The sequence below is a fragment of the Vanellus vanellus genome (genome assembly GCF_965231255.1).
Source record: "Vanellus vanellus genome assembly, chromosome: 5".
In the NCBI taxonomy this organism is placed as follows: Eukaryota; Metazoa; Chordata; class Aves; order Charadriiformes; family Charadriidae; genus Vanellus; species Vanellus vanellus.
The window spans coordinates 42,317,235-42,338,282 of NC_138910.1; the positions used below are offsets into that span (position 1 = coordinate 42,317,235).

The 21,048-nt window shown below is 39.3% G+C and overlaps 1 protein-coding gene across 9 annotated transcripts in view; it reads right to left on the reverse strand.

Annotated features, from left to right (window-relative positions):
• LRRFIP1 (LRR binding FLII interacting protein 1) overlaps nucleotides 1-21,048 on the reverse strand; it is a 116,067-nt gene that overhangs the window by 41,767 nt on the left and 53,252 nt on the right. For 6 of the 9 annotated variants that reach the window (XM_082483247.1, XM_082483251.1, XM_082483250.1 and 3 more), the window contains exons 3-9: nucleotides 15,430-15,447; nucleotides 11,494-11,541; nucleotides 9,827-9,871; nucleotides 9,250-9,300; nucleotides 6,567-6,599; nucleotides 5,417-5,464; nucleotides 2,274-2,330 (exon numbers count right to left, since the gene is read on the reverse strand). The exons of the other annotated variants lie outside the window; for them this stretch is intronic. In XM_082483247.1, coding sequence (XP_082339373.1) covers nucleotides 2,274-2,330; nucleotides 5,417-5,464; nucleotides 6,567-6,599; nucleotides 9,250-9,300; nucleotides 9,827-9,871; nucleotides 11,494-11,541; nucleotides 15,430-15,447 — 300 coding nt within the window. The remainder of the gene's footprint in view (nucleotides 1-2,273; nucleotides 2,331-5,416; nucleotides 5,465-6,566; nucleotides 6,600-9,249; nucleotides 9,301-9,826; nucleotides 9,872-11,493; nucleotides 11,542-15,429; nucleotides 15,448-21,048) is intronic. 9 annotated transcript variants of the gene reach the window in all.

Genomic DNA, 21,048 nt, shown 5'->3' on the forward strand with positions numbered 1-21,048 from the left:
TCTCCAGTCATTTCTTGTGGTGGCGTAGACAACCAAGATACTCTGCTTTTAGTAGTCAGCAATTACTCAACTTTCTTACAAGCCCTAACTAATCCTTGCATCATTAAATTAAATAGGCGTTAGCTCCACTTACGAATGAGGGAGCTGTGGCAAATTAAACTTGTTTGTTCTTGACACTGGACTTCTGTCACTGCAGGCAAACAGATCTCTGGATAAGACAACACTCACAGGTATATACCAAGGATAAATCATTGTCCAACCTCAAAAATCTCAAACCCTTTCTGCATCATTCTTCCTGAATGCCAGTAAAGTAAGACTAACTGAAAAGCAAGTTGAACACACTGAACTGAGTTTAAAGAAATTACTTTCATTCCCACCTAGAGAATTTGTAATCTGTGTGTGGACTACCTAGGCACATGGCATTATTCATTTTTAAGGAATCTACCTATGACACTGCAGGTAAAATGTGCAAAGGCTGATCTCCATGTGGAGATTGTTCCATTTTGTGACCTAAAATTGGACACCTATTTTGGAAAAAACGATTTTATTAGCAAGCTCACCACTTCCTTCCTGAGCTGAAGAACTCTGCCTCTTCTCAGTTTTTTGTTGTCACTTTGACAATTTTTATGGGTAGGTTTGGGGTTTTGAAGAGAGTATTCCTAAAAGCAAATGCCATCCAGACTGTCATTCATCAACTTGTTTGGAGTTTCAGCTATTCTAAGTCACCCCCAAACTCTCATCCTCCTTCTAAATAATGAAGTATCTAAACCGCACTTCATAACAAAACTAGCAAGGAACTAGTAACATTGCCGTAATTATGCTCTACATAAACCTCCGTGCTATGAACCCTAATACCAAAATTTTAAATTATTTAAATGGAAACCAACCAACTTCTTTTCCCTAAGTGACTTTCTTACAGATATTTTGCTCTTCCTGCAGTGCTTAGAACTCTGGAATATGTCATTAAAGAACAAGAACATCATTTGTTAGAAGCACTACATAATAAAGTTCCTTGAACTTGTCAAATGGATCAGCAAGAGTGCCAACAACAGGACATACTGTTTTCTTAACAGTTTAAGCAACAGTATTTCATTTTCTCTTATCCACATATACAAGCTAAATGCATAAAACCATATGGAAACAAAATTTTAAAATGGACATAAAATATAAGGTCCAATTTCACTATTTATACAAGCGCCTGCTTAACTTCATGCTTACAAAGTAACTCACTGAAGTCTATGTGATGTTTAGCATGTATTGCTCAAACACTTAACTAAACGAGTCTTAGAAGTAGTTTATTTTTCCCCTAAACATAGAGCTTTAGACTGCATACCACTAAATTTCTTTAGAAGTCTTGATAGCATAAAGATCAACAGGCTCTGAGCTTTTGTCTGCCTCTGTTAAAATAAAGGCAAGGGAAAAAAAAAACAAAAAAAAACCTCAAACAGTTCCCCTCCCTACCCCTCAGAGAGGCTCTACTTCAGACAATACTTTTAAGTAATTAGCACAACCCTGAATATTTAACAAAGCTGGACAATTAATTCCTGTAATTTACACAAAACACTTGTGCTGGAACAGAAGGGAACATTGTGACCCACATACACACAATGGAGTTAATTATTAAGCTTTTTTTGACAAGAATATTTCTAGAAATAGAAGTACATCAATGGTAAGTAGTTAAGTAGTAACACTTGCACTGGCTGTTCACCTCTGTGGGAGTTTCCAGAAACCCTAGGATACAGTTCATAAAGTGAAAAAAAGCATTTAGTTAAGCAAACTTCAAATAAACAACATACATTTTGGGGAAATTCAAAATCCAAAGTCCATTTTACATATGCAAGTCTCAAGACATGGACTAAATTCTAGGTGAAGCTTGGGAGTTTTAGGGTAAGAGCACAACGTGAACAGATTTACACAGGTTGGAAAAGCACATGTAAATCCTCCATGCCAGGTCCCACCCACCAAACTATTTCTTGTCACAATATAACTTTTACCCAATTTTGTTTACAAGTTAAGCAGTTCTGGCTTCCAAGTTCTACTTGTACCAAATTTGGAGACTTCCCTTCCCACTCATGGCCTAATTTTGGGGGTTTTTATTTTTTTTTTATTTTTAAAAACAGCTTATTGCTGCACCACCGTGTCTGACAAACTGCAAAACCCACAACATGCAAGACAGGAAAAACCTGCTTTACCACAGAAAAGAATCTGCTAATTATCTTTAATCCCATTAAATAGAGCAATAGATTTTATAGCAAAATAAATCATCTACTAACCCTGCTAGATTTTCTACTCTGGGATGATCCATACACGTCTTCCTCATAACCATTGGTCTGTTATGGAAGGAAAGGAGAAAAAAAAAAAAAAAAAAAAAAAAAACACGGAGAGAAAAAAATTGACACAGACCCAAAAGGGAATTTTTAGCATAAGTCACCACTTATGAAAAGCAAAAGCAGAGACAGTACTTCAAAGACATACCTGCAACAGGAGAAGTGCAGGATTAGGTCATAATTTCAAACATGAGGACATGAACATTTGTGTCTGTCAGTACCTGTATACCAGCCAAAAATGTCAAGGATACTCCTGCTTGCCTTTTCTGACTCCATTTTTTTGCTTTTAAGAAACACTTTTGCTTCCCCTATTATTACTACACTGTACCACCTGTCTCTTCAAACACTCTGTGAAGGGAACACAGGACAAAAAGGGGACACTAAGGATGAGAGACTACAATAAAAGAAATTTATCACTGTAGTTATTTATACCTCTGGCAGCTAAGCAATTAAAAAGAAGGAAATTGTAGCAGAAGACTTAATTCTAAGTTTATATTTGAGAAATTCAGTTTAGCAAACATGCAATGCTATATGAAATCTCTTCTTTTTAGCTTTCCCCTAGTTACACCAAAATTAAACCCAGACAATGACCATCTGCCGCATCCCAGCATTTTGTGTGGCAGTCCAAAGAGTAGTAAGAGATTTCAGTTGGTTCAGCTGCCCTCCATCATGCTCAATAGCCTGCCTTGTTGTTCTCAAAGGAGGAAAAAAAACAAGCAGGCTCAGAACAAGCATTTCACACGCAGGGTGAGATGCTTCAAAGTCCTTACGGCAGCAGGGTCAGGAATAAAATAAAACGATCACTACAATGCAGTTTTTAGTCTGGAAACATGATGTTGAAGAAAAGAGGAAAGACCCCAAAATCACCTCAGTCAATACCATTAAAAGCTCAGATTTCTCAAGCAATTCACTATTCAGGCACCACTTCACAACAAGGCCTAGTTTAACATTGAAAATGAGGAAGCACTCTGTGGTGGGTTCTCTAGTGGAAATTGAATTAGAATTTCTATTCAAATTAAGTTTTGAAGTCCAAGTTTTAATGCAATCCAGAAATGAAAATCCACTAAATCCAATCTGAATCAATCTCCAGGCAAAATATTTATCATATACTATACAGTGGCTTCGATCAAAAATTAAACAAATTAACTTAGAAACCAGTTTAGAGTCAAGCTGGTAAAGCAACTTCTGGGAAAAGCTTAGATTCTCTACTGAAATGCAATATTATCACCACAAATGGAGGGCTAACATCCAGTTTCTTTTTTCAAGAAGAACTGATTTGAAATACTGCTATAGCCTTCTCACATAGCTTGGGTTCTTTCCAGTTTTTACTAGTTTTTTTTTCAGGCTCCTTGAATTTCTCTAACACTTTCCTGAAGAACGGTTAAAAAAAAATCTTCAGCAACTGAAGCCAACACTCGGGCTGCAGCCTCAACAGCACTATGCAGACCAAGTACCTCCACTGCCCCTTTCATTACTACACTGAGGAATTAAGTTTGCCTTTTTTCAGCAATGTAATATTGACTAAATGTAACCTCAGATGATTATCTGAGCCATTCCTATGCAGAATCCCTTACTTTTTAACAGTGTATTTCATTTTTCCTAAATGTGGTATTCCTCATTTATTTTTACTGTCATTCAGGTTTGACAAGTTGTCTCCTATTCATCATCAGTATTTTTATTCTAACCTCACATGAAACTGCCTTCACTCCCTGTACTTAGACAGCTAAGCAAGACTCCTGTAGAACTGTTTTCCCCTTTAGAAAAAGATGATGCTGTCTTACACAGGAATAGACCAGATGAGATCCTTTCCAGCAGTCTCGTTTTCTAACAGTTATCTTTCAACTAACTGTGCATTTCTTTTACATGAACTAGATCTTGCCCAATGTAAAGACATGCCAAGAGCCTCATAGCCGAGTTAGAGTCACACCTAATGCTTTTCCTTTATGCCCTTAAATAACTACTCTGCTTAGGGAAATTAAGTTAAATTGAGATGATTCATTTTCCATATTTCAGGCACTTCTAAACGTATTTGTTTAATATGCCCTGTATCTTTCAGATTTCAAACCGAAGCCCCACAGCACAGGTCACTTCCCTTGTCACTATGACCCAACCTCTCCAGAAAGTATTTTTGAAGGCAAATGCTCCAGACAACTTTTGAAGAGCAGAGTCAGTTTTATCAGACCTCACTGACCTTTGTTCTATGCTACGTTGCCATGCTAAGCACCTGATCATAACCTTCATGAAAACTAGAACAAATAAAATTGCATACCGGGGAGGTGAAAATATTCAGATTTTACTTGTTCTTCCTTCATGTGCAATTGACCCTATTCTTTTCTGTATTTTCCTCTTGCTTTCAACGGATGCCGAAAACTTTCTCATTGCCACTATGTCCATTTATACTGGTAACATTTTTTTTTTTTACCTTAGACTGTGGCTAGTGCTGCTCCTTCAGGCTTTCTCAATCCCATATCCAACTTCCACTTCTCAGAAAATTCTCTGCTGATTTCCAATGTACTGAAGAACCCCAACCCGCCTGGCAACCTCTTTCTGCAATGAGCAGCCTTCCCTCTGCAGCAGCAATACACCACTTTGCCCTCTCTTGTGGACTCTTTCCCACCTGGAATTGCTCCCCATGAGATTCACCTAAAATCCTGACTGTGTAAAAGCACATTATCCTTTACCTTCCATCCAGTTCTGGCTTTGCAGTGCTCTAAGCAGTGCCCTATTTGTACAGGTGCTAGTAAGACATTGATACTATGCAGAACTACCTTTATGAAAGACGCAGCATTTACTACATATATGTTTTATCAGTATTACCTATTTCTGTGTAATGTTAAACCTCAAGATCGGTTTTGAGTTTTTCAAGATGCTCTTCATGTACAACACTGGCGCGTTTGGATTATACCACATTTTGCAGATGAAGTAATGCTCAGTATTGTCCCAGACCCAACAAGTCCTGATAGTTACACCATATCCTTGACATTAGGCTGGTGAGCTCTTACAGCCAACACATTTGCACGTATCCTTTGTCCTATCACAGTGGTTTTGTATGCAAAAATGTCTCCGAGATAGTTAGTCAAGATACATACTGCTTTGGAGTAGTTCTTCTTTTTGGTCCTCTCATTCTCTAATCCAGCCTGCAGTGAGATTAAGAATGCAGGATGAAAAGATCAATAGTTATGCGCACCCATCCGTAGCCAGGCATGCATATCAACATGCAAAAACATCAGTCCAATTTTCCTCTAGCTCTACACAACACGGCTCAGTAAGCACACATGAGAAAAATCAAATCTCAAAGTCAAATGACTAGTTATTAAAGAATATTGTTAAAAGTGATGATAGCGCTGTTAAATTTAGTAGCCACAGTTAAAATCATTCACGCTTGCTGGGTTAAGTCAATTAGAAGAGCTACCAGCTGTCTATACTTACTACATCAATACATCCATGCAAAAATCCAAATGTGTTTGAACTATTTCTGTATATAGGTCACTCACAAATAGATACATCGCATTCCTAATTTGAAATAGTGCAGGGAACGAAGGCGAGCGAAAAAGCTAGAGAGTCTATAAAACTGCTCTCTGCAGCTTGCTTTCTGCAGAAATTGAGGCACCTCTACTTCACAGTGCTGCCACAAGACAGCACTGCTAGCAGTACCAGGAAATTTTTTAAACTGAGCTTAAAGTCCCAATCCTTATTTTCTCTTCCATGCCCTTTCTGTTCGTTCAAAAGTCCACTTTATCTCAATGTGTTCAGTGCAAATACTTGCTCTCATCTTACTGTTACCCACAGAGTTTGACTTTATCCTCCAAAGAAAAGGTAACAGCTCGATACAGAAGTGGCAGTGTATTCATGATAGATCTATCCAGAGTGAGTTTGTGAGAGTTTTATTCCTTTCCAGATTTATGCTTAAAATAAAACCAGACATACAGTCTGTCCATCATTTTACCAGGTAACACAGAAAGTTAGGGTGGGAAAGTTAGGGGAAATAAAAGCTATTCTGTTCTTTCCTAAAGTAACTACTGAACTAGAACTAGCTTAGATCTCTCTAATCAGCACTTTTCATCTGAACTGCATCAGAATGGTAGGTGAGTGAAGTAGCATCTTTACATCACTGACGACAAACTGCCTCAGGATCGTTTTAGATCATCCCTTATCTCAGATCAGCTATCATAACTGATGTTAGTTTCTTCTTCATGATTAGTTTTTAAACACACACTGCAACTTGCAGGCTATTCTCACCACTGGGTAGGAGTTGGCATATTCCAAATGAGACTGCAAAGGCATGAGAGGAAAGAAAAATCAGAATACAAAGGAAAACACTGAAGTCAGTTATGGCAATCAGAAGAATCCCTCAAAACAAAAGAAACCAAACAAACAAACAAAAACCCCACAACAGTCAGAGAGGTAAATCCCAACTAAAGAATTTGATAATGCAGTGCTTCTTGCACAAAGCCAGAAGCCAGGAACTTGGGAGCAAATAAAACAAGGAAAATGCACAGACTTCATCACAAGCAATTAATAACAGCCATATTTCACGCTGGATAGTCTCAGACTAGAGAAATGGGAGAACAAGGACACTTGCAGCGGAAGAGAGACTGAAGAGAGGCTCGAGTGTCTTAAACACAGGATGATGCTACTGAACTTCCCTAGGAAGAACCGCGTAATAAAGAATCAAGCTTGCAGAACTGAAACGAGAGGCAGAATGGTTTTGATGGGTTCAGGATGAGGCACAGAAAAGCTATTAAAGGTGCTCCTTCAGCACAGCTGAAGATCTGCTGGCAGGAGGCAGAGATATACTCAAGCTAGCATTATATCAACACAGTAGGCCACTGTTTACAGTATAGTCATACAGTATAGTCACAGCTGTGGAGCTTAAATCAATTTGCTACCCTGGTCTAATCAACACCTCAGGTGGTTTTGCAGTTCATATTGATGGTTTCTCTGCCAGAAGCATCCAAGCTAGCTCCCCAAAAGCTAGCTCAGCAGATCTCTGGTGTCTGCAGTTCAGACACGCACTTAGAAAACATTCCAGGAGAAAATCCAGAGTAAAACTCACACAGATTAGTAGGGTGGTAAAGTTTAAGCGAGAAAACCATTTGATATTGGCTCATTTCATTGAAAACTTCCTGTACAGAAAAGAAGCATTGCTTCAAAGAGCCACCCCTAAAGCCATCAACCCCTCACAGTGCAGTGAGCCTGAGTGTCAAAGAGGCAAGACCCTTTTTCCTGCTATAAGTACAATGCCAGTGTACTTACATCTTGCCATATCAAGGGACACATAGTTGTAGCCACGGTTAAACAACCTATTTCTATCATAATCACCTTCTAAATAGAAAGAACTAACATTTCAACTGACCTAGAAATTTTTCCCCTCCAAAAAACACTTTCATAAACACGTCCAAATTTAACTGTAAGTAAAATAAACATTGGTTTTCACACTCAGCTGTGAAGATATGCTTTTCTTCATTGAATCTTTGGAGCTTTAAGGTATCTTCTAACTTGGAAAAACAATTGCATAATTTGCAATCTTACAGATTTTAGCAGCATTTCATGAGTAGTAATAAGGATTCCACTAAAAAGGGAACAAGGCAACACCTAATTTTAAGTACATCTTATGCTATCTTACAGTGCACTCCATTAGAAATCATTGAGCAGGCTTTGCAGTGGTAATTTTTTTTTCCCAGAACTCTTCTAGAAGCATATGAGGTGTTTCACTCAATTCTGTTCTTTGGGGGATACCTTTTTTTCTTGACAAAGTATCTCTAGCCTAGATAATTATTAGCAAGTTTTTTAAGGAGAAAAAAAAAAAAAGACACAAAATCTCCAAAGAAGCCAGAAACCAAGGATTACAAATAAAGATCTTGCTATGAATGATACAGGTCTTGCTTGTTTTATAAAATTAGACCTGATCATCCATCTTAACCACGTAACTAGCACTACTGCTAAGTTAGGAACAACATCAGTAGAAGAACAAATTCTCAAACACAACTGTTTTAGGCACAAATTACTCCATAACAAACTGGTCGCAGCTGATTCAAGTTCAGGACTGTTGAATATTTCCTCCATAGCGCTGCTTCAGTTTTGTTGTTAGCTCAATGCTTCTCCATAGGTCTCAGAAGCTGTGCACTCTGCTCGTCTGCTGAAGACTATCAACACTTGCCGAGACAATACCATTACTTGTTCATAACTCAATTGCTTAAACTACCTTCACAATTACGCAAGCTGATTATGCCTATGCCAGAATGGAGTTAAGATTTATACGCATGTGTATTACCTAGACAAATATTGTATGGATATTTTGAGAGAAAACTGTTTGAACTTTTTCTGCAGACTAGTACTGTTGCATTGGAGCACTCTGTGCTCTACTAATCCCTCTCTCTACAAAATGCAAGTCTGCAGATGAATTTCAAATATCTCTAAAGCAGTTTTGAGGAGAGCGTTCACCTGCAATTCCAAACCACTTAAGACTACAGATAATTTCCTTTTGGTTTCCTGAGCTAGTAAACATTGATCACGGAGTAAGATAGCACTACTTCTTCCCAAATTCTCAGTATCAGTAATGAAATAGGGGAACTTACAAGGTGCATACAAGAAATAGCTGCATATACCAATGTTTTGGCTAAGTACTTCCTGCAACAGTAATGGTGAACAGCATTTACCAGAAAGGTTTCTATAAAATCGCGTGCTCTGCTGGTGTTCCTGCACAGTGCATACAAATCTGACAATTCCCCTGGTTGAAATAATTATTGACCTCCATGTACTCTAAAAAAGAAAACAAACCAAACCCCATGTGCCTTGAACATGGAATACGGCAAGACCTTGGAAGGATGATGTTACCAGAGTACTATAACCAGTCTGGTGGTATAGGGGACAGCAACATCAGAACACACAAATGCACACTTAAATTGTACAGTTTACCAACCCTCAGGCTTCCACGGCTACCCACTGACATGTGTTCATCTTCATCCGAAGCCTATCAAAAGAAAGTATAAAGACAAGAAAACAATGAAAAGAACACAAGTAACAGGCAGTGAGGTAAATGCAGATGGCTCTGATGGAACAGAAGTAAAGAAAAGACTTACAAAATAAATGTCTTTAAAAAAAGAACCGCATTAAAACTCTAAGCGGAAAGTAAATGAAATCATATCCTGCCCATGAAACACCATCAAGCATTTTACTACACGATGAATGACAAGCTTGCTTGGGTGTTCCCTGCTCTACATTCTCAGCCTACGGTCTGAATAAATGAACATTAAATGCTCCAAGCAGGTTATTTCCACCCCCTTCCCCCCTTTATTCTAGCACATTTGCAAAAGCTCCCGAGCATGACAGGGGAGAGGGCAGAGAATTCAGGAAGTGGCTTTGGGGTTCTCACTCGGCTGGGGTGGGGATGGGGAAAGCTTGCTTGTTTTTTTTCCTTTAAAAAGGAACTGCCTTATATACTGTTTTCTTAATTTGAAATGTCTAGCTATAAATAAAAAGCAAAAGTAGATACTAACCGAGGCATTTCTTCGGGCTCTACGGGAATAACGCTCACTGTCTTCCTACCAAGGCGGCAGAGAAAAACAAAAAGAGCGAAGTGTTGAAAGGACAGATACACCAACAGAGCGCTTTCAGAAACACACAGTGAAGCTTCAGCGATGTTTAGGACTCAGTGAGGTTAAAGCAAATAATGGAAGGTGACACCTTGTCAAGTCAGAAAACCCTTTTTCCTCCTCACTTGTGACCCCAACTTTCTTCCCCTTTGTTTTATTCTGCTACACGCTTTCATGACTTTTACAGAAAACTGTATACAGTGATGTCTTTATTTGTATCTCTAAAAAAAAATGTTTCAATTGCATCTCTCTGCATCTGGGAATTGGTATACTTACAGTGCTTTTGTAATTAAGCTTTTCACTTTGCAGTCCTTCAAAATATATCTCAAAAACCTTCTATTTGAAATAATACAGGGCAATGGTCTCTCTCTAGTGAGCATCCCAGAGGGGCACAGTCTGGCCCCTTCTTCCAGACCAAAAGCATCTGTGCTCTGCTTACTGCCTGTGACACACAGCACCACTGCCTTTTGCTGACCAAAGGCATTGTTAGTCCTGGAAATGCTTTAGGACATATTACATTTCAACAAACCGATTTTAACAAACTGATTTTACATGGAATTTAGAAACGGCAATAGAAAATTTTCAACGTTGTAGTTAATGGTTCTTACAGGTGAACTGATTTCTAAGCAAGTGAATTGCTAGTAAGGTGGAGCTAAGCTCACCAAGCAAGGATTTGAAGATACTTAATAGCTTATCCATGAAATTGGAGCATCTTGGCTGGACAGATGCAGGCAGCAGGCTTTCAAGAAGGCATACAACAAACCAGCAATTATGCCGATTAATTATCAAGGGTCAAAGAAGTCAGGGAGTTCGATAAGTTATCTTCCACACTGGAAGTTAGCTGTTCAATTTTGCCTTTTTCAGTGTGCACTACTCAGCTTGTAGGGCAAGGCCACAAACAACAGTTTTTGTCTGGCATCACTGGTATATTTATGAACTCACTTATATTTTAAAGACATTTGAAGCCAATGTCTTCCAGCCCTTTAGCAACTTCTTCATCTTATATTACGGGTGTCAAAACAGTCAGATGTTGCTAATGGCCAAGTGCATATCTGGTATCATCTTCACTGGCTTAGCAAATCATAAAATCCAGGATGTTGCATTATCAGAAAAAGCAAGCATTGACATCGTAGCAGCAACAATGCATCTGAAGAGTGCCCCTGGACCAGTAAGTACAAATGTAACTGAAGAAGCATGGATAAAACTTGCTCAAAATTTAACTGAAGACAGATTTGAGAAGACTCAAATTGTAACAAAATCCACAAGTAGTAAAATGAGTACATCTATTCCTTCTACCACAAGTGGCTTTCATAATGCTAAGCTCATCTTCAAGCAATAGGGTGGCGACAAAGGTCTGTAAAAAGAGATGGCTCTAATCAAACCCTTGCCGGTTTTAAACTGATCACAAGCCACATTTCATGTATTGATGTGGACTGCAAGGATCCTTGTGATAAGAGTGGAATTCTCGTTTCCAATAGATGAAAATACCTACTGTGGTGGATTTCAAACTCTATGAACTATACAAAACTTCAACATGTAAAAGTTGTTTAGCTACGTTGATCAAGGCCTACCATCCATTGCTCGATGTCTCCCCATTTAGTATCCAGACCATAATATTTCTACAGACAGAAAAGGGAAAAAACAGACTTTAGATGAGAAAGGCAAACACAGAACATTTAGACATGCATTACCAGGTTTCGGCCAAGCCACACAGCTCCACACACACAAACATGCCAGGGAAAAGCTGCGCTGAGTGCCACCAGAGCCCTCCGCAGCACGTGCCCAGGAAAAGCTGCCTGGCAAGGGGAAAGGGGTGTTTGGGGTATGGCTGGGGTACTCGACAGCTGCTTCTCTCTCAGCAGTGCAAAAAAACAGTGCTGTGGGGACAGGAGCAAGGAACGTAATGAGTCTTGAATTCCTGACCCACTTAAGTCAAGTCTCATTACAAGGGATCCGAACAAAGAACACTTTCGGGATAAAAAAAAAGTGCTGTCAAATCATGTTTACCGTATAGATTTGTCAAACCAGGAAGACAAGTTGAATACAATGCAACTAATCTCTGTGCGTTCTTATTGACTGTATTCAGAAGTCCCCAGAGCTCCTTTTCAGAGCACAAGGCTTTTTGCCTACACTTCAACCATCTTGACAGCTGTGCTATCACCAACAAGGATAGAAGAGCAGGCAAGACTGGAAAGCTCGCTGCATTTCAGTACCAAACACCACGCATTTTCTTAGCACACTGTCTCTTCTGAACCGTTTCTCAGTTCATAAGATATTTGCACAACATTGGGAACTTCCCAATGAACTTGCATTCCCACCAGACAGCAAATTGTCCAACGATCCACAGGTTTAGCAGGACTTTTCTTCCTCCCCAAACACACACTTCAAATCTAGTCTTGGGAAGTTTGCATTTATAATGGTGACCATAACATTCCTGTGTGAAGAAAAATCACCAGCCTAAAGCATAGTAATCGGCAAATGGAAATCCTGCTTAAGGAAGCATAATACGTATTTTAGAAAAAATTCAGATTACGTGCTTTGAGGTTCATGTATTTGTGGAAAAAGTAAGCCTGCATTTGCCAGCTTTCCTAGAGGCTTAAGGAGGCAGAAGTATCAACAGTCAAAACCTTAGGCAATGATAACAAAAAAATAAAACAAAAAAAAACCTGCCTGTATTATACTCCGCATTTCTGCATTTAGGACTCGCGCAATGGTATTAATGTAATTTTACTTCCACCCTTTAAAACCTCATTCGCTATTTATTAATAAACTAGAACAAACAGCTGTGTCTTCTTTGATACAGTATCAGTTTCTTCCCCCTTCAGAGTTCTTCCTCATTAAACAAAATTATCTCCACGTTAAGATCATCTTCATTTTCATCTTAACAGCTCTGGAGAGAAGAAAGTCTGTTATGAAGTAGAATAGGCAGCAGGGTGCTCAATTACATATCCTGGATAGCCCAAACTGTACAAGGACCTTTCAACTCTGTCAGTTTTGGGGTCAAAAAGGAGCTCACAGCAATTTCATTTATTAGGAAAAAATATTAGAAAATAAGTTTTTAGGCCAGTAATTTGCAAACAGGAAATAAATTTACTGCATTGCAGATTTAAATAGTATGCAAACATCTCTCTGGAACAAGGAAAAAAGACAACGGTTCAACAAGCTCTTTAACCACATCCCTATGAGAACAGGAAAGCATTCACTTCTGCTTTCCCTGCAAAGCATCTCAGTGTGCGCTCAAATACATCTAATGCCCCTACACAATGCCTAGCCAAATGGCATGCAAGTGAAATTTCTCCCTTAAACTAAATGAAATTAGAGCGCATAACATGAACCACTGTTTCTTCAAGCATTACACACTTCCTCACAAATGCTCAGACTAATTATTTACAGGCAGAAGCATAACACGTACAATAGCCTGTAGTAACATTAAGTTTTAGATACATCACATCCTGAAAACGACACCTGAAAATTATATGAACTCCAGCTGGTCAGGATTGCATACAATTCAGAATCTGCAGATTATCTGCTTTGTAGTAAATAAGGTCAGGTATATATTACATTTTCTAACACTAAAACCAATTTAGAAAAAACACTATGAAAATAGAAAATCATCTTCTCACACACAGGAAGGATCCATAACATGCTAATAATTTTTGTAAGGTCTGCTGCTTCCTTTTCCTGCTCTCTGGCACGGGCTTCTGAAGTCAGTTTTGCAAAAGGGAGATAAGGAGATACCCCTTAAAAGACTTGTTATGTCACAAGTTAAGTTCCACTTACTGTCTTTTCCTCCACCATTTAAAATTACACAGCTACATGTTTAATAGCCCCAAAAGAAAAATGTTAATGAATGAGATTGCCTTGAGACTATTTTAAATTTATAGTCTTTTAAAAGGCAAATCTCATATTGAACTGAACTGGCAGCACTGGACGCTTCAGGTATATTTGCCCCCTCAGCCATGTCCTGTTTCTTTCTCTATGATGACTCTTCTGTTCTGCCCTGAGGGGTTTCGTTTGAATGGCCGCACGGGTTAAAGGAAGAAGTGTTTCTTATCCATTCATTTGGTTTTTAGTTAGAGGCCATTGCCAGACTCAAGTTCCCTTCTACCCTGAAAAGTGATATTACAGTTAAATAATTAATGACATTAATACCATTGAGAGAGAATTCCAGATCAGATTTGCTCACTAAGTGACAGTGAAACTGCTAGACTTGCAAACTCACTACAGGATGTTGTGAGGCTAACCCACTTATCTTCTCATCCATGTCAGGACACCAACAGTAAACAACCTCCTTGTCTCCTATGGGGCTCCGTTTGTACCAGGAGATTAAATTAGTTCCTATAAAGGAGATTGATAACGAGCCTGTTGATCCATGGGCAGATGTTAAATTTTGAGTCACTCAGTATGTAGTCAACTCCACAAACAAAAACATGAGTAAGATATATTTATTGCCAAAATGATGGGGTCAGGATTAAAAACCAGCACACATGATTTGAGTAGCTATCTTCATATACATATGCACTTAAAGAGGAGAACAGCATTTCAAAGAAGCACACGCACTGCTAGGTCAAGCAAGCGAAACATGCAGTTAAGGCTGCTGGAGTGCCAGAACAAAAACCAAACAGGCTGTGGTTTTAAGACACATGTATCATTCAGCAAGCAACAAAAATATCTCAGGAAAAAAAGGAAATATTCAATAAGGTAGAAAATGGCAGGCTTGAAGAAAGCTTTCTCCCTCCCTGCAAAATCTCTTTGGAGCTATTTCTCTTTCTAGATACCACACAGTTCACATGCTGGAAGTATAAAACAGCCAAATATCATAACACAAAACCCAAAACTCTCTGTTGTTAAATAGCAAGTGACCTCAGTTAGAGCTATTAGCATTATCATCATCATCGCCATCATCCAGAACTATGAAAAGGAGACTGACTTCAAACTAAGGTGAGAGAGGATTAAACAATATAAAAGCATTTATAATGCTTAGGTCACATTGGAAGAAAGGCCATACAGTTTATTTACCAAAAGATTATAAATTCAAACACAGCATCCTTGATTTACTTCAATGACTTTCTGCAAACAAAGTCATCTGAAAGTCATTCTTCCTGCTGGCACCCGTTAAGTGCTTGCCCAGCCTGAAATACTTTCAGCAATACTCTTGGCCTTCAACACATGTCTGTAGGGATCTTGGTGACACATGGAGCAACCACACTCTCCTATGATGGCTGGTTTGCCAAATTACTTTTCTGCTCATTGCTTATTTTTTGCCAAAGTCTGTAGAAAAAAATTACATTAAGTGCCTCACCAGACACAATTTACACAGGTCATCTTCCCCCACTCCCCCTTATTATCCACCCCACAAGACTATGGGAGAGAAGGAGGGAATGGCATGGAAATACAAAGCCTGTATGTGCATCTTCTGTTCCCAAGAGGTTTTTCTGAAATGCTAGCAAGACTCATGACATGGGAACACACACATGCAAACAAGAATGAAAAAGCGCAAGCCGTACCTTCTGAACTTGATAGATCTAGGGGAAAAGGGAAAGGAAAGAGACAAGGAAACAAAAGCTAGCGTAAATGAATAAATAGCAATGCAGTGTTCCACAGCTCATTCTAAAGTGGAAAAAAAATCATTTATACAGAATATACAGCAAAACACAAAACCAAAAAAGTTCACATTGAAGTCCTGTAGAGTTAGGCAGAATGAGAGCAGCATTTACTTTCTAGGCCTCCTCCATGTGCCCAGCTAAAATACAGCATTCCTGTTTTCATACATACCCATTAGGCTCTTGGAGGCACATGCAACATCTGCTCTCTAGACTTTGCATCAGACCACAGCCTAACCCAGCTGCAAGGTAGGAACTCTTGCCTTTTTTTAACCCACATCCTTCAAAGTAATGGATGCCCAAATATTAACGCAGGATGACAGTTGTGCATCTACCATCACAATAAAAACAAACAGTATTAACTACAGAAAATCTGTTCTTCTTTTAAGGACAAATTTTGTCCTTAACTGCCGAAGCATAGTTACAAAAGCATCAATGCTATACATCTCTCATCCATGTACAGCACAGTGTCAGCCTGTTAGAAGTCTCTACAAATTTCTTGCACGTATGTTGCCAGCATTGCAGGGCCTTTCGAGGTTGCTTTTTCAATTTTTAATGTTTCCATGGAGTCTCACACCATTTGCAGGCCCTAATACATGCACTGCTGACTCTACAAAGTTGTTCCATAGTCTTGAACCATTTTAATAATACACAAAAGCATTATAGCCACTCTACTACATCTGAATTTTGCTTAAGTGGAGAACTGCCCTTGACTGATCAGCTTTGTAAAATCCACGTGAAAACAGAAAACATGGTTTCTTTTCTTGCAACTCTCCTAGAATTTCTAAAGAAAGAAACACTTCTTGTTCAAAAACATGTAACCAGCTACGCAAATCCAGAAGGAAACCGCAGCTTCATTCTCCCCAGTTCTCTGCTGAACACTTAGCTTTGTACCTGTAGGAAATGTATCACAGCTCTGGTCCAAAAGCCCACAGCTGCCTTACTGCTTATCTTCCTAGATAAGCACTGATGCTGAATAAACACCAACACCATCCCTCTGCTCTATGAGTATAACCCAAGGGGAACAGTACATTGCTCTGACTCCAATCTTCAGCTGGTCAGCAGACGGCAGGGCAGTCAGTTTGGGGATATATTCAGTGGATCCCTGCCATGCATTGCTCTTCTGGGCCACCTCAGGTGAACCTACATCCCAATGCTGGGAAGGCAAAGCGTACTTCTGTCAGTCCTTGCCTCCATGGCCTGATCAGGTTCCCCTTCACAATCATGAAGGACAACTGCGGAACCCAGCTTAATAACTCAGAAGCATAAATTCCTATCCTTACAAGTGCATGGGGGATAATTGAGACCCACATTTGAAGCTAGCATTCCCACACGCTAATCACCTCACTTACCTTTTACTAAGAAAACCTTGAAGAGGAAAATGAACTAAACCCTCCCACAGTTCCCAAGACTGCATACTGACTCTGACCTTTTGCTTCTCTGTTCCACACAGAGTGCCTTTCATCCATACACAGAAGCCAAACACCACTGTTTCAGATGTGGCAATTACCATGTAGCTGTTTAACCTTTAAGCTTTAACTTTCCCATGCCATTGTTCCACCCATGCTTCAAGGCAACACCATGGAGGTCTTATTTTCCAAACCCCAATGCTTTAGGCTCAGCATAGCAGGTATTCCTATTGAGCACAAAGCGAGACACATGAAAGGTCTTGTGTCCAAGACCTGAATTGTCAATGGATAAGATATCAACAAGGCCCTTGTTCAGGGCCAGACACCATAGAAGGTGGTGGAGAGGGGCCAGGGATAAAGCCAAGTGCGTCATTGTAACTGTTCCAACTTTGTATAAAACCTGGAATTTTCTGGTCATCCATCAGCTAACAAGCACTACAACAGCTCTGCTCCAAAGCAACTGATCTTTCATCTATGTACTGTCCAGCTCAGATAGTATGTTACACAAAAAAACCAAACACCTTTAACAGTAATCTCTACTGCAGGAATGCCCCCCACAAACACCTTAACATAGTCAACAGACATCTAAGCAATCAAATGCCTTAAATAGCACTTTCCTATACTACCATATGACCAAAAAAAATGTGGTTTTGTCCACACTACTAGTGGCAGACTACTTTCCTGGTTTCCTCATCATATAAGGTTTCCCACAGAAATAAAGTTTTTCATAGAAATTACTTTTGGATAGGACAGAACAAGCCAGTGAAGCATGGTCAGATGGCAGCAAAAGGCAAAAATCAAGATCCTACTAAAAACACCTTCAACATTGTCCCTCTCCAAATTTTTCTGTGCATCTTCCCACCGGTTGTGTAAGAAAGATACAGATTAACCATCACAAACCTTCTTAAATTCTTCCCAGCACCAAGTTTAATAGTCAACCTCTCCCCTCCCATTCAAGCCATGAGAATTCTGCTTTTCTCTTGTTTTTCCTGTGCTGCCAGGGATTTTAAACACCTTGAAACAATCTCGAATGCCAGCTGTGCCATGGGACCCGCTAACTCAGATCAGACTTGCAGGCACCAAACCCTAGGAAGGGAAGAAGGAGCAAAAGTCACAGTCAACAGGATGGGTGAGCAGACCAAGAGTGTTTGCAAGTCTTTTGCCCATATTAAGTTGGCTTTAGTACACTTAATAAATTTACTACATGCTCAAGGAACTGACATAGGAAAAAAAAAAAAAAAAAAAACAAACCAACAAACCCACAACAGAAAGCCCTGGTAACATTTTCTTCCAAAGAAATATGAATTCAAATGCAAATGAGTATGCTGGTAAAGAACGTATTTACAAACCAGCAAAGCTAAGTTTTGTGCTGTCCTTAAAGTGAGAGCTGAAAATGAAGCTAGGAGACAAGCCCAATGCTCTTGCCTTGAACTAAACATACAGGCTCATCTGCTGTGTGAACTGGCAAGCAAGAATCTTGTCTTGCAGATTAAGGAGTGGGAGGAGATCATTCTCTTTTCATTTCAGACACTAATATAATCTTAAATTGTGGTCTCCAGGTGTCAGTCCTCGAAGAGACATTTAAAGTCTTGCCAGCAAAACACACAGAAGGTACTCCTACATAAAACGTTCTCTGCAATTAGCCCTAATGCTACAGCTTTTGCATGTCTTGAAACATTACTGTTAAATATTTCTTGGAAAAAAAGGCTTTAGAAAAAAAAAGAAAAAAATTCTGCTCTCCATTGTACCTGGTAGCCCCACAAGAATTAACAATTTGTTGGCTCAGTTTTTCTGAGTAACAACTCCTGACTTGCTCTTCTGTATGAATTAAAAATAAATATCTGAATGCACACAAGCATTTGTCTCGGTACCAAACATATCTCTACAGTACAAGCCAAATGGACTGGCTTTAGACTCTGCAACTGTAAAACCAGATGTTTAAAGACCACTGCAGCATGGTGTGGTAAAAACCACAGGACCCATCACCGCTCTGACTCCCACCAGCTGGGTGGGTACCAGCGGTATGGAAACAGACTAGGGAGCAAGTATCATTTAATATAATCATCCTTTACACTTAGAACATGCATTGCCATTGCCTCACATGAGAGCTCTCCTGTACTGACTTACTATGCATGGACGCATACCAGAAAAGCCTACCATGACTTCCAAATTAATTATTTACATCTTTGGTGGATAACAACAACAAAGCAGAACAGAATAAGAAGTCAGAAACATTCAAGCAGTTATATTTACTAGACCCGTGCCTTTCTTAGAGCCTCATCTCTAGGAACCCCTTCTCTACTAAACATAAATATTTATATATATAAATATACACACCTGTATATGATTCAAAATTGACCACTACCCTTATCTTCATAAATCAGCATAAATCAGATCATGATTCTTGTGCTAATTTTCTTTCTTCAGCTTCAGAAAACAATTTACCTAGATTACTTTCCTACTAAACTTGTAGTCATGCTCTCCTCCTTACCTTCCTCTCCTTGGAGACGAAAAAAAACCACAACACAAAAAGAAACCCCCCAAAAACCCCACCCACATTGGCACACTTACCCTTCTTTCTTTTGCCTAGCATGAGCTGATGCCAGGTGATGACATGATACCGCCTCTAGAACACACCTGCAATCCTGCCCCACCACAGCGAGCAGCAGCAGCCTTCCACAGCAACTTTCCCACATCTCACACTGCAATTCAGAGTGTTTTCTTCTAAAAGCCCATCTATTTCTGCTATATTGTTTCTCCAACTATTGCTCTACTACAGCAGTATGTTGCTTGACATTAAGTTTCCAGAAGAATTCTTGGATTCACCTTATATTTCAAGCCAAGTTTACTAAAGCTACCCCTCTGAGCACACAAACTATGAGATGAATAGAAGCGACTACTGGCAAGAGGTACAGCAGCCTAAGCAAGGGCTGAGCCCACACTGCAGCAAACACGTTCACCATCATCTAAAGCCAAGCTGTCTGCCATGAGTTTCTCATCATATGCTTCTTTTGAAAAGAAAGGATCTTACCAACAGTGTGCTGATGAGAAATACAGTTTTAGATTTCCAAAGGAATAGACTATGCAGCAATTTCTGCCATCAATTACGTGTGCTACATGAAATAAATTCTGCCAAAAGAAGAGCTCGGCATGACATCGTGTAGCTCTCACCATTTACCGATAAGCTTTACGACACAGTTGTGACTAATCTTCGGTGCACTCTTCACATACAGCTAGCCTACAGAACCAGCACAGGGCGTTTTTATAGCTTGCTCATGAAGTGGCTGCTCATTCTACCTACAGAAGCATTCATAAGATACAGAACAAAAAAAATCTCAGACACGTGGTGCTTATGCGTTGACATTTCTTTTGTAATGGCAAGCAGAACATAAGTTAAAACACATATGTAGACTCACAATGCAAAACTCATCCAATTATTTTAAAATGAGGGAAGTGAAGCACATTAAGAAATGTCATTAATACTATATGGTGGGCAGAAGAGGAGCCAATTTCCAGTCCAAATCCAAATCATTAAAACACCTTATTTCACTGCCAGCGAGAGCTATACCACCATGTTTATAGCTTATAATGGTAACATCTGGAAAATTTTAACCCAGACCAACAACATAAACATAGTCTCAAGTAATCCATGTTCCACAAGAAGCCTGTAAGAGCATGTACATTGCTTTAAGCATGAACAAGTACACACACATGCAATAAATTTATTTATTGCTTGTTAACTCCTTAAACTGGCCGTGAAAAGCCTTCTGAAGTAGTAAAGCAAGTGCTTTAAGTTCTGGTTATTCACCATGGCAGTAGTAAGAATGTGCTATTTATTTCTCTGAAAAGTTTGCAAAGGAAAACGAAGATAGCAGACAACAAGCTGTACAGACACCAGTATCACAGTATGTTCTCCTCCAAGGAAGGAGTAGGTGCCAAATCTCTCACGTTGATCGCTGCTTGGGATTTTCTGTATTTATGTTTTCTTTTATTGTATCTGCAAGATACTTGTGGCAATGAAAAACTTCCTGCAGCCATCTTTACCAGCTCTACTTTGCATCTGGGGGCTGAGATTAAGCTACTTGAAAAAAATTACAGAATACCCAAATTTGCA